This window comes from Cataglyphis hispanica, chromosome 3 (assembly GCF_021464435.1).
Source record: "Cataglyphis hispanica isolate Lineage 1 chromosome 3, ULB_Chis1_1.0, whole genome shotgun sequence".
In the NCBI taxonomy this organism is placed as follows: domain Eukaryota; kingdom Metazoa; phylum Arthropoda; class Insecta; order Hymenoptera; family Formicidae; genus Cataglyphis; species Cataglyphis hispanica.
Genome location: NC_065956.1, coordinates 1,035,336 through 1,049,728, shown reverse-complemented (window position 1 = coordinate 1,049,728; position 14,393 = coordinate 1,035,336). Strand labels below are relative to the sequence as shown.

The window sequence follows — 14,393 nt, the reverse complement described above, 5'->3', positions numbered from 1 at the left end:
GCGCGTAATGCTCCGCGCTCTTCTTTCGATAAATCTGACGAAACCTGCCGATAATTATTTCCGCGGAAAGTAATTTTATCTGTCCGACAATGCTGTGACATTGCCATAACCGGCAACTTTAGCGATGTTAACTACCGCGTGCACAAAACGGACACACCTCTCGTTGGCAGCTTTCGCGAAATGTCACTTGACCGCTTGTGCCTCTGCGAAATTAACAGCCCATTATCATAACTTTGGTATAATTGATAGAGAGCCTCCCTCTCGTCAAAAGAATTCGAGAATTTTTGAAGTCTTAAAAATAGTTTCTGAATGATTAAATGTAAAATACAATGATTTAAAGATATGGGATAAAACTTTACATTTTTCTGTTATATGAAAATTTTCTCATTTCCAATGTAATATAAAATTATACTATTTTTTTAATAAAAGTCTTAAAATATTTGCAGAAAATTCTCCAAAAAACGTCAAATTTGCGATAACTAAAAAAATTATCAAAAAATCTCTTTTATTTTCATAATTTTTAAACTTATATTTCTTCACATAGAGAAAGTAAGATAAAATAAATAACTGTAATATAAATAATTATAATCATAATAATATTATTGAACGGTATTAGTAAGTCATTTTATTTACAAATTACTTTATTTCGAAATCATTTATCTGATAATGTAAATTAATTAATATGTGTTCTTTCTCAAAAAACATACATCTCGTTCACAAAAAAGCATGACGTTATATTTTTTTTTAAATAATTTTATTTTTTTAAATAAAGTTGCTGGCGAACACACTTCGTCAGCGTTTTCCGAAATGGAAGAATTCGTTCAAGGGCGTCGAAGGAAGAAATAGAAGGCGGTTCCGGTATAGCAGTTAATTAGTTAGCGGTTATATAGTACGCTTGATTATTAATGACTGTCACGGGAATAATTATCAAAACACAACGACTCAATTGTTCGGCTCTTGCACTAGTCGGGCTAGCGAAACCGTAATTAATGTAGACCAATAAACGCGGCGCGCCCATAACCCGTCTAAATAATTAATTCTTCATTTTTGTTGCGGCGCGATCGCGCGCGAGAATGACGTTTACTATCGCGAATTTATTAATATATGTGCGACTCTAATAATATACGCAGGATAGAATCCCAGGCTTCTCCTACGACCGTTGTTGTCATGATGGAAATCTTTTTATATTATCTCAAAAGATCGCTTCCTTCACCAATGGATAAAGGAATTTAACGATTCCCGGACATGTAAGAAAATTAATGGAGAGTGTCACGTTACTGTCGTACTTTTAGGCTAAATTTGAAACTTAATCGCTTTTTGATTCTCGCTTTAGCGCGAGAGTAGCGCGGATAAACGCGCTTTAATTAGCAACGAACCGAGCTATAGACCGCCTTTTCCAAAAATACTTTCCCATCGAACCAAGGTTAATGCAATCCGCGTTGTACATGAGAAACTTAAATTTTTCAACGGCCACTTTGCACCACTTTGCCTGTATTAAGCATCGTGTGAATAACGCAGCCAACGTGTCACCGAAAGACGCGAAGTGCAAAATTCAGAAGACTCCTCGTCACGTAATCGTTTAAACTATTGTTCAGTATTTCATCACGTTCTTACATGTTTTTTTTTTCCGATCTCAAATGAATTGTCACAGTAATTATTATTTTATCTTTTCTAAAATTTTTAAAATGATAAAGCAAACTCTAAGAATTGTTAATACTATTTCGATTTTTTTCTAATGCAATAGATTTATTCTTTTTCATTATACTTTCAATTACTTCTAGTTATATGTGTATATATACCTTTTTTTCTTATTTTAAATCTACAGAAGAAAATGTAACTGTTAAGTAACAGAAGTTTAATATAACTAAGATATTGTTAGTCATATCTCTATCTTAGAGTAAAGTGTGCTACTTTCAAAGAGATACGCTGATCAAATGAGAATCCGCTGAAAGGCGCTGATAAGTGAAATAAGTTCATTCACTAGTCTTGATAATAATACAATATAATGTTGCAGCTACAAATAGGTTTTTAATCTTCTCCGAGTTTTTAATCCTCTCCACCGTTATCTCTTTCTCTCTCTTTCTTTTTCTATATATCGTATTTTTTTGTTTACGATTTTGAATTTCGATTCGCAACTTTGAAGCGTCTAATATGCCATTTTGTCTGCCTTTCTAAAACACCGAATAAATCATTTTGTCTCGTATGCACGAGAGTATAGGAGGTGGCATGAAATATTACGTCGCTCTCGATAATTGCGTAAATTTGTTCGCCGCCTTTCGCGCGCCATCGCGCTGTCATCGTCAATTTTTCCGGGGAAACAGTACGTATTCGCCACTATCAGCGTCCCTCACACGCCAAAATTCGTGGTATGTATCACTCGTGTGGATTGCTGGACGAGTGTCATAGAAGGTCGCAAGAGCGAAAGAGCCGGGGGTAAAGGGGGCTCGCCAGGAGAGAGGGTCATCAGTGCAAACAATGCACGTGCGTGTGAGTGCGTGCAATTTAATGATTTCCAGCCGGAATTTCGATGACGCCGGGAGTGCGGGGCGAGGGGAAAGGGAAGGGTGAGGGTCGGACATGGGGTGGGGAGAAGGGAGAAAAGGGAGATGGAGAAACGTGCGACCGGAAGAGAGAACGATCGAGCGCGGCCGCGAGTTGGTCAGGGCCGGCGCGTTTCCGTTCGCGAATTCCTGTGCAAGGGATGGATAGAGAGAGAGAGAGAGAGAGAGATTGGGACAAGAGAGAGAGAGAGAGAGAGAGAGAGAGAGAGAGAGAGGATGGAGGAGAGACAGAGAAATCGGAACGAGAGAAAAGACGCTCGGCGGAGAGCGAGATGGGGCGTAAATTTTCTAGCGGTGCGTTCATTTGTTCGTTGAACGAAATGCGAATGCATTATACATGGATTGCAGGGGACATTAATTTTCTGCCGTGGACGTGTAGTGGGCCGCGCGCGCGGCAGGGCCGTGCCGGAGGGGTTAAAGGGGGCTGCGGAGGGGGTGGTCGAGCGCGCGAGGGAGTTGGGTGGCCATCCATCCGGTATATAACATCTACTTGGTACGGTTGTGCGGGTGCGACCGACCAGCAGCACACACCACCGGTCAAACCGACGTCGAGGTGGTGGAAAGGTGGAAAGGAGGGAGGTGGCGGTTCCACGAGCTGTTTCGTGCTCACACGTCCAACCACGTGCGAGCTTTTGCCGAGTTTTCTACATACTTTTGCGAGCCCGGTGATTTTGATGAGTGGAGCGGCGAGATGTATCGGCGTCGCGGAAAAAAAGCGTCAAAAATCCCGCGGTTGGTCGGCAGTCACAGCTGGCGAATGCGAGATCTCGCGAAAAGATTCGCGACTGCAGCCTGCGTTAAAGGGTTGCTGCGCGGCGAAAAGGCAAACGGGGTGGCAAATCATTGGACGTTCTGTCAGAGGTGTTTGATATTTCGAAAATGATTTGCGCGAACACCGCAACGCGTTGGAGAAAGAACGACAGTGTGAGGGGAAAGGATGAGAGAGAGAGAGAGAGAGAGAGAGAGAAACAGAGAACGAGAGGAGAATGTCAGAGGGTGTTGGCAGAGAGAGGCAGGCAGGCCAAACGGGCAGAGAGAAAGAGAGAGAGAGAGAAAGAGAGCTGGAGGGTAGTAACCGTACGTCAAAATTAAATGTTGAAATTCGTGTAGAATGTCTGGCGCGATAAATTCATTCGTGCAACAATGATCACGATTTTTAATGGAATAAAATTGAAATTGTCCGGGCCCCGAAATGACGGATAGAATTTATGGCTTGCACGAAAATACGATGTGGCAGCAAATATTATATTTTACCTACGTTATGCAGCCAGAGCGATATTTCGAAATATTAAAACGCGAAATATTAAGAAAAATGCGTGATCAATATCATTTTTTCAAAATATAACTGCGTCATTAGATTAAAATTATACAACTTCTTAAATAATCAATAATTATCGTTCAGTAATACTCCTTTGCATTCTGTTTGGTACGAAGACATCGAAATACTTGCAAAATTTTTGAAAGAAATTAAAAATAGTATAGAATGCCAAATGCTCGCTGGATGGATGCTTGGTGAAGTGCACCGATTCATCAAAAGTTCTTTTACAATTCGTAATTCTTGCACTCGACAAAGGGTTTCAAAGAGTCGGGATTTAGACCCTTCGACCAGGCAACCTCGAGCGATCCCTCCTCCCTCTCCCTTTCGTTTTGCTCCATCTCTTGTCCTTTCGTTTTGCACGCGAGATTTTAAATTTAATCATAACTCTTCGCAGCTCTCTCCGCACGAGGCCACGCAAATTATTATTACAGATGGGAAGTTATTATATTGTACAAGAGAAATATTATTCAAAAAAAGTGCCGATTTAATAAAAATTAGGCCAAATAAATCTTTTCGATCATAGTGGTCAATTGTTTTATCACGTGTGCGTCATGACCGATCAACGTGGAATCTTGATAAGAGATGTCGGTTTATGAGGTTTATATAACATTATATAAACAACGTTTACCATTACACATTTACGCATTAATATCTTAACACGGTCAATGAAACGATAACAAGGTAATAAAAATAAAAGTCGACTGCACGCTTGAAATACCAACATGATACACACCGCCACCGCAATATCCTTTTTTTTTTTTTTATTATTATTATAGCGCGAGAATGCATTGGTGTCGGAGCAGCGTTTGTCCTATAATAGTGCTGGAAAATTGACTGCTTTCGTAGAAACGGATAACCGGCCGGTGTTTACAATATTCGTTCTATGTCATTATTTCCCTTTTAAGAAAGAGAGAGGTGTGTGTTAACCCTCTCGCCGCGTTTGTTCCTACCGTCGCTGTTTCCGGTAGCGCTAAGCGTATACAAAAAAGGTGAATATTACATATGTGCGAGCGTACACATGGACGAGCTCATCGTTCTACAAATAAATGTTTCAACCGTCAATTATAAGTGCCGACAATAAGAAACCACTAGACTTCCCCCGATACCGCTGTTATATAGCGGATATATTAATACGTTTTTAATTGTAGCGCGACAGAAAACATACGGTCTCGCGGGCGAAGGAAGAAAGAGCCGTGCGTCCCTTCATAAAAATTCCAATAGCGCTTTTCTTCTAACATTATTCCTTCTTAAATTCCAGATCGTTCCTATAGCACAATTAAATAATAATTTGTCCAAGCAAAAGAACAATAATTTTGACACTTAGCACGAAAATTTCAATCACATCCAACGAAATATATACAAGGACGCTCTCTCGTTTTCTATAGCTAGTCTCTCGAGAGTGATTAGTAATTATGACAATTCAACTTGCATCACATATTGTAAAAAAAATATAACATTTTTATATAAATACATGCAAGTGGATTCTTGATGATGACGTATGATTCATTTTATATGAAAACGTTTGCAAATGTAAAGGCGTCTTTTCCCTTCGCACCTTATTTTACTCGGGAAATAAATACGAGCGATTAGCTCGATCGTTTTCTCCAGGGAATTGCTTCTTCTAATAACAGACTTGCCACACACACACATACAACGCCATATCACTTTAAAATTCAACTACTTTCATTCGTTGCATATCGCTTTTAATATCTCTCCTCGTAAAAAAAAAAAATAAATATGTTACAAAAAATGTGCATTTCGCGCATCTCGATCGCGTTTTGCTTTTGTTGGCGGAAGTTCTAAATGTCAGCACGCGATAAAAGATTGCCGAATCTAATTTTGCTCGCTCGAGTTATTTTTATTAAATCGAACACGATGAAATTCTCCGATGAATCACGCGATTGAATAAAAGATGAATCCTGCGGAACGACTGAGAGATAGGAGAGAGCGAGAGAGCAAAAGGAACAAGTGCCCGGGGTAAAAAGGATTGGGGAAGAATGTCGATATTAATAAAAGTTAAATTGAGCCAATCGCTTGTAGGAATTAGAATCGAGTCCGAACTCGAGACGAACGGCGAGTCGTGGAGAGGAAAGAAAAAAAACGCAATAAAAACGCAGCGGCAGCTGAAGTCTGCCTCTCGAATGCCGATCGATCGACGCGATTAAACAATCGAGGAGGCTACATTACTCTATCATTATTACGAGGAGACGAGGAAGGGAGAGGCGCTTGAATATTTTTATATCTTGATACAAATGGAAATTTTCTTAAACCCATACAATGTACAATTTTGCGAATTTAAAAAATATTTGCTGCACATTAGCTGCACTTTGAATTTACTTTGCATTTCGTCCAAGCCATTGGCTTGGTCTTCTTGCCCGCGGTACGGAGAAAAATGCGGCTTTTTTTATTCCTGCCTTCCTACTCTTCGATGTAGATGTAGAAACCTGTTGCATGTCCGTGTAAAAAAAAAAAAAAAAGCCCCGGAAAAAAGCCGAGAGTCACTGACCAGCCAATTCATTTCCTTTTAAGCGCGTTTTTCCACATAACTTTTACCTTTTAAGAGCGAACCGAGGGAATGAGAGAGACATACTTGGCGAGCTGACAAACGAGTCATTAATGACGTTTCAATCTCTTCATCAATCTTCGTCGCGCAGATCGCGAGGACAAAGTTGATATTGAATATACGATACGTTAGGAAGATGATACTTTTACACGTCAATCACAGTAAACGGTATAAATGGCTTGAGAATATAAATATTTTACACGTGGTTACTAGTAATAGAAAAGTATTAAGATTATCACATAAGGATAATATATCGAGATATGAAAAGTCATTATTTTGTCAAGTATTTTTCGTTTTCAATAACTTTTGCAATATTATTAGCGGCAATTTTTGAACAATAAACAACAAACTATGAATATATATATTACTTTTCATCTTTCGACGAAGGATGAAAAATTACAAATTTCGGACGAATCTTTAGAAAAGTCGCGTGGGCATGTGCGATGCGAATTTGCCGATCGCGAGCGTGTACGCCGCCGTTACGTGCACCATCGTCGACCGTAACACAATTTACGTACGCTCGTGCACAGCCGCACGAAATTCTAATACGCCTTACGATATCTGATCGCAGGTGAACGACCGTACAAGTGCCATTTACCGGACTGCGGGCGGGCCTTCATCCAACTGTCGAATTTGCAGCAACACCTGAGGAATCACGACGCTCAGGTGGAGCGGGCGAAGAACCGGCCGTTCCACTGCAACATCTGCGGCAAGGGCTTTGCCACGGAATCCAGTCTCCGTACTCACACGTCGAAGGTCAGTCATGTATGTACCAAATCCGACGTCCAAATTCGCAAAAAATCGCTAAAAATTCACGCGGTGCCGGTATTAACCGAAGGGGTCGAAAATAAATGGAAGGAGGAAGAGATCGATCGATATCGATCTTTTTCGATAATCGCGCGTAAATACTTTCGCTAATCGCTCCTCTAACAACCGATAATCTTGCATTAACTCTTTCTCGCGCGACACGTTCAGTTACTCGTACGCACGCACATGGTGGTGGTGGTGGGTTCACGCTTGCCTCGATATTCTCTGTAGATGGATTCCCGTTTAAGCGCTCTTTGTGTATCCGCCGTTTCCTTTGTTCCGTTTCGAGGACTCCCTATATATAATCGATGCGTCTCAAGCAGGTTAAAATAGTTGTCGGAGATGCTGCCGACATATCGAGCTTAAAATTGACAAACGTCAAACTTGAGAATAAAATATTCAGATTCATCAACCTAAATTACCGCGCCATTATGATTTTTAATCTTCCTATTGTAAATAGTAATATTTATTTTATCAATAACAATAAATCGCGCGAGTGGCTTTGGATAATTTCTCTGGGATTTCTTACGCGGCTTGCTTGGGCTTGCTTTTGCCTCGGAATTATCATACGACGCTTATCATTACGAAATCAACGTTACACGATCCGAGAAAGCTGAAGAGAGATTATCATCTGAAAGAATTTACGGAAATATATTTCAGCGATTGTCAAATAGAAACACAGCGGAAACCGAATCTGGAAAAACTAATCATGAACCAATGAACGATATCCTCGACAGAAATTGACGAACAAAGATATCACGAGGGATGAAAAGCCCTTTAATACTACGCGTCATGAGCGACGCGGACCGCTGGATTTTCTCATACGAGTCGTGAATGAACAATCCTTGTTTACACACGTACGGGCTCCACGGTGGCCAAGGGTGCGTGCCACCGACCGGTTATTAGAGGGCTAGAAGTTTAAAAAAAAAAAAAGCAAAAAATAATGCGCGTTCTGATTTGGGAAAAAGACCGCGACCCCCCCTCATGCCCATTAATCGAATTCACCCCTCGCTTGCGTGGAATCGCGACGCGTAGCTATTACCAGTGGAATCTTGTATCGTGGGGCAGTTTTTTTGCCACCGCCGTCCCACCCGACCGGCAACTGAATTTCTCAACCCTTTCGCCTTCCGCGCCGGGCACATGTCTCAACTAAAAAAAACGTGGGAAGGCATCTGTCGCGAGGCTCTTTTTCCGCTCCTTCACGCATCTCCTCCTTTTCTCTTCCTCCGTTTTCTCCGCCGCGAGAAAAGACATCGAGTCTCGTCTCCCCCTTAATTATAGCCAACTGTTAAATAACAGTTTGTAATATAGCGTTTTTTGATAATAAATTTGTCTCGATGGTAAAATGAAAATGGCAGTATTGTGTCGAAAAGTCCTTGGGAATTAAATGCTGATAACAAGTGAACGAACATGTACGTTTAGGATGTAGATTCTTGTCATTTTTCGCGAATGATTTGAATCGCGGAATCAGGTGCGGCGCGTCTAGGCTCACGCGCGTTTAATCCGTTCACACGTTGGGGATGCCCCGGTAATAAATATCGTTCTTTTAACACCCGGCTTATCGGGCTCCTCTAATTGAAACCTAATCCACGGCTAAAGCTTTCAGATTATCCCCCTCCGTCGTTTCCCGCACGACCTCGATAAATCTGCCGTGAAGTCACGCCGACCCGGTCTCTGGTCTTACCGACAGACTCCCCCCTCCCCGCCCGGCTATCTTTTTTTTTTTCTTTTTTCTTTTCTTCTGAAAATGTACAGTTACGAAGAATGAACCGATGCACATTGACGACCCCCATTGGCGCTGCTTCTTTTTTTTTTTTCACGCCCCGCGCGATAATCCTCGCAATAGTGAGAATGTTTTTTGCAGTCGAGTTATTTAATCCCTCGTTTGTTGGAATAACGAATGAAGCTTGATGAATTTTCCAGTAGCAGGGTTCGCCCCTCGCGAAATTATTCCTGAATGGCAGACTTACGCGCGTGAGATCAATGCAACGAGATTAAATATTAATACGAAATATGCATCGAGCTACACGCATCATCAAGCGAGAACGGCCGTTTGTCCAGTTGTCTTGTTGGCAAAAATATCAGAGTACCTGTACATATAGCTCGCGTTAAATGAGGAAAAAAGCTACCGGAAGAAATGGGAAAGACGGAAAGGAAGAAGGAAAGGAACGAGAAAAGAGCGCTGAGAGAAAGAGAGAGCGGCGAAGTAATTAAAAGCCGCCGGCGCGAGCGCAACAGAAACAGAGTACGCCCGCTGGAAATAAAACGAAACGAAACAAATGGAGAGCTCGAGCCCATCTTCCGCGGCTAATCGAATTTTCGCCGGGGCAGATTTCTTGAAATTGTTTTCGCTATTTCCAGACCGCGCCTAGCCGCCCGTTCTCCTCCGTGCCGGCTACTACCCCGATAGCTAATGGATCGTTGTAAAAAAAAAAGAGAGAGAGAGAGAGAGAGAGAAAAGGGAAGAAAAAGAGTGAAGGAACCAAAATATGAGAGAGTTCGAGAAAGCAGAGAGAGCGAAGAGGAGAAAGAGAAACGGCTCACGGAAGTATAGCGAAGAGTAAGGGGAAATGAAAGAGTTACGCTCCAGGTCGAGGTCTGGCGTGTCGGCGAAACATTATCCCGCTCTAAGAAAGACAATACACCCGGAGTACAATATTATAATAGGCCGGAGCGTAAATGTATTATAGAGAACGATCGGTAGCCCGGGCATAGAAACTCGTCTATGGTACCTACACACCACCTCGTTCTCTTCCTCCTCCTCTCCATGTATCCTATTAACTGTTACCCTCTTCCCGCTCGGCTCGGAACAGGGGCGGATCATCGCGACGATACACCGCCGCGATATGTCCCCGGTTAATACGCCCACGATCCTAAATCCCGCATGGCCGATCGACGAGAGAGAGTGTGCCTCCGCAGCGAAATTTCCTTCTCGTTAATCAAGAGTATAGAATCTCGCTCGACCTCGTCTAATACATTTCCCGCGAACGAGTTTTCTCCTTTATCTTCGCCATGAAATTCTCGCTACGGAAGATTTGTCCGAATGATTTTGAGATATATATATAGAGAGAGAGAGAGAGAGGAAGAGGAATGGGACGTGAATTTGCCTGTAAATTAGAAAGCAAAATTACGGAACGATTCGCCAAGAGTTTTGTAAATTTAGCCGGCCCTGATCTCTCTCTTCGCTCTCTTTCTTTCTCGTGTTTCTCAGCCACTTCCACGTGGCGCGCAGTCTTCGTATTTATCCGTAGCTTAGCGGTACACACAAGGGATGAATGTCGTGCAACACGATACAACCCTCTTTACTCCCGTCTCGTGGACCTTCCTCGCGTATCTTTCGACCTTCTTCTGACTCACCTCCGGGGTCTTCCCGTCATCCCTCTCAGAGACCCTCCCCCGCCCCTCTTCTTAATTGTCCCGACGCGCGGCTCGGTAAAAACTCGTTAGCCATTAGATTTATTTTCTCTCGCCAAGGGGTTTTATCCCTCTCTCTCTCTCTCTTGCTGTAGTAAAAACCGCGCGGTGATTGTGTATCCCGTTTTGATGCCAGAATTTTTTTACACGCACCATCGTTGTTCGTCGCGGATTGATCGCCTGCAATAAATGTAAATCAGTTGTTTGGCCGGGGAGGAAGGGAGAGAGGGAGAGATTTTCAACCGCTTATCGCGTCGTATTTTCGCCGACACGGGGCGCTAATTAATTACCATGTTCGCGGTATTTACACGCAATTTTTTTTTTTTTGTTTCATTCCTTCCGCGAGAGCGTGCACACACGATCGGTATTATGAATATCGATACTCTTGATATACTCTTAAAAATCTAAACCTATGACTGACGATTTAATGGTATCACATTAATTCAGATTGATCTCTATTTCATGCTGGTCTCTTTGTCGCAGTGTTCGAAGTACCCATGGCAACGATTAAAGGTAAATCGATCGGGTCAATATATGGGAGAGCCCATGGGAATTCCTTTCGACTGTAATTTCAACTCATTTCGCGGCGCGTTTACGCGCGCGTTCGTCGCACATGTAAAATTGCGGTCGCCAATTTTCATTATAATAATCAATTCGCGCAAGGACACATACACACACACACACACACACACACACACACACACACACACACACACACACACACAGGCATACATTTATAATATATACACGCATTGTTGTTGCCCGTTACGTGATTTTCTCGAAACGCGTGAAATTATGATAGCGTTGTAGCGCGAAATTACGTTGACGCACCTCACCCTCGCATTTTTTTGTGCGTCTGATAAACGTCACCTATTTAATTACCTACGCGTCGCGCAAAATTATATGTTGTAGACTGAATTGCTGCCTAATTGATCTCATGTCGCGAAGAATGTGAAACGATTACAAGCCGGCTCTTGTTTCCTTTTTCTTCCTATGTCACGATCATGAGTACGCAATTCGGTATTGTTTCATGTCGCAGCAGTCATGAATTGCGACAGTCATGGAGATGTATGATGATGTATCACTGAAGAGTCATATGTCCGTCGATCGCGGTTAATTACCGCTTCTTAATTTCGGGCCGCTCTTCTAATTAAGCAAGATTCACACTCTCCAAATCCTTTTCAGTTCCTCTCGAATTCCCAATACGGCCTCTCATTCTCTTTCTCTCTCCCACTCTCTCTCTGTCTCTCTTTCTCTCTTTCGTCGGTAAACATCACCGGCTGGCGAATCTCCAGAAGGACTTTTCACTCTTTGTCCCTTTTGCGGCATTAAAATAGAAAAGTAAGATGGGAGAATTGTTCGTAAATCGAATCGCTTTTACAAGATCTTGTACCGTCTCTTGATTTTTTCGTCCGATATCTTTAGCAATATTACCTATAGCCTTTTTCACAATCAGCTTGGTTTCTCTCACGTACACATATTTCAAATAATATCTCTTTTGAAATATATGTCGCTTTTAAAGTATGTAATATCTCAACATTTGCGCGTCGCAATTAACCAAATTATTTCGAGCAGTTTTACATTTAAAGCTATTTTTTTATGTAATCTTCATTTTCACGAGTCCATTTTCCGATCGCGCCCCTTGAGTTCCTCTTTGCTCTCAACCCGCGGTGTTAATTTTTTACCCCGCCTCCATGGCTCTCTCTCCCTATTTTTTTCTCCATGCTCGATCAGCAGCGCGGACACTAATGAAATCATTCCCGTGGCATTTCCGATAGGGTGGGATTTGTACCCCATTGTACCGACCGCCCTTCGCGCTCCTTTTTTCCGCTCGCCTAGTCGAACGCATTCGTGACAGATCCGGGTCTCCTATTGGCACAACACGAAGGGTGCACCCTCGACAACCCCGAGTGACGTTAGATGGACTCGCTTTTTTTTTCTCCCTCATTCTCGCCTCACATCATTCGTCAGCGACTGATTTTCGCGTGCGCGTGTTACACACGAATTACGCTTACAGCGCGCGACTCTTGGAAATGGATTAATAACACGGGATGGCGATGAAGAACGAGTCACGGGGTGGTTAACGACGCATATTAATTTCCATTGATCGCATATATATATTTTTTTTTCGCGTCGAAGAAGGAAACGTTGGAGCGTGAAGAGGGATGAAGAGAAAATCAATGTAAATATTTAATTGCTGAATAGAATTATATTTTCTTGAGTTACGATAAAATTATATCCTCGAATAAAAGAAAAATGTGCGAACTCTCTGAGAGGTACTTTATACATCAAATCGATGTCTTTTATATATCCTTGGATTTTCGCGTTATTTGTGTTCTTCTCGTCTTCTTCGAAAGCTCCGAAAGTTATAAGTCAGTCGCGGACGGAGAAAAGGAATCAGAAATTTCTGGTACCTTCCTTATCGGGAGACAAAGCGTTCTCGTCTCGAGAAAATAACGTTCGCGCAAGCAAGCGAGCTGGAGCAAGCTCATTCTTTCGAGAGAGAGAGAAGGAGGAGATGAGCAAGCCGTTGAATATCTCCTCGCGGATTCCGCGCTGGAGCAACCAACAGCCCAAGTATCGTACCGAAGGTTGTCTGCCGGCGAGTCTCGCGGCCTCGTCGCGGTTAAAAAAGCCAAGGAAAGACGGCGGCGGCGAAGAAAAAAAGGAAAGAAGGAACGACGGAGGGCGGGAGAAAAGAATTGCGCGCCGCTCGCAAATGGCCTTCGGATTTTATCGTCGCCCAAAAAAAAGAGAAAAACGCACACACATTGTCCATTATTGGCCACATTCAAATGGCAATTTTTAATTGTGACGCTCGTAACGTAAAATCGTCAAAAGAGATAAGAGAATTTAAAAGAAAAAAAAAAATTGGATGGCACAATGAACGAAGAAAGAAAGAATATGATTTCTCGTCTCATGACGTCTCGTAAATTAACGCAACAGATAATCGATCTCGAACAGCAGAGAAAATTTTTTACTTACTTTAAATAATAAATATCATACGTTTGCCTAGTAGATTAAGATGATTATTATTTTGCATTACATAAATGTATGGATAAATATATAAATTAAAATCCAAGATATATATTTATAAAATGTTATATCCGCGCGAAAATATGATTGATATCGCGCAATTTCTATCGATTAAATCTCGCGAAGTGCTTATTTCATCGATATACAGATGATGAATTTACGCTATATTGTAAGCAAATATTAAATACGAGGTTAATTACGAATATGCCTATTAATAGAATACGTTATGCGTGCCGCATAATTGTAAAAAAATTGGAAAGTGATATTAGAACAATTTTTTCCTGATACTGTGCAATACAATGTCGAGTTAATCGCAAATTAAGATACGATCTAAAAATATGTAATAAAAATTTCAAATACGAATAAAACTGATTTTTATCAATCAAATTGCCGCAAAAAAATTTGTGACGATTCAATTCCATGGGTTATTATAATTGTACAATTTCACTTCTTTTAGAATAAATCAAAAAAAATATGGGCAAAAATAACAATATATTAATTTTTCCATCTTCTGTTTAAACAAAGATAAATCTTATTTTTCAAATGTAAATTTAATACTTTACTTCAAATGTTTACTTCAAAAAATTAAGAGATGAAATCGGAATAACATGAGATATAATCTGAGCTGTAAAAATCATTTGTATATAAATAGACCGATACAGATTCTAGACTCGAAAATTATTGTTATCTCGAT

The 14,393-nt window shown here is 41.4% G+C and overlaps 1 protein-coding gene and 1 long non-coding RNA gene across 4 annotated transcripts in view; one reads left to right on the top strand and one right to left on the bottom strand.

The window, feature by feature from the left end:
- LOC126848514 (uncharacterized) overlaps positions 1 to 14,393 on the bottom strand; it is a 212,389-nt gene that overhangs the window by 165,441 nt on the left and 32,555 nt on the right. The window lies entirely within an intron of this gene.
- LOC126848494 (zinc finger protein 853-like) overlaps positions 1 to 14,393 on the top strand; it is an 81,742-nt gene that overhangs the window by 45,654 nt on the left and 21,695 nt on the right. For 2 of the 3 annotated variants that reach the window (XM_050589469.1, XM_050589467.1), the window contains exons 4-5: positions 7,014 to 7,207; positions 11,147 to 11,176. In XM_050589469.1, coding sequence (XP_050445426.1) covers positions 7,014 to 7,207; positions 11,147 to 11,176 — 224 coding nt within the window. The remainder of the gene's footprint in view (positions 1 to 7,013; positions 7,208 to 11,146; positions 11,177 to 14,393) is intronic. The other variant, XM_050589468.1, reaches the window with a different exon arrangement.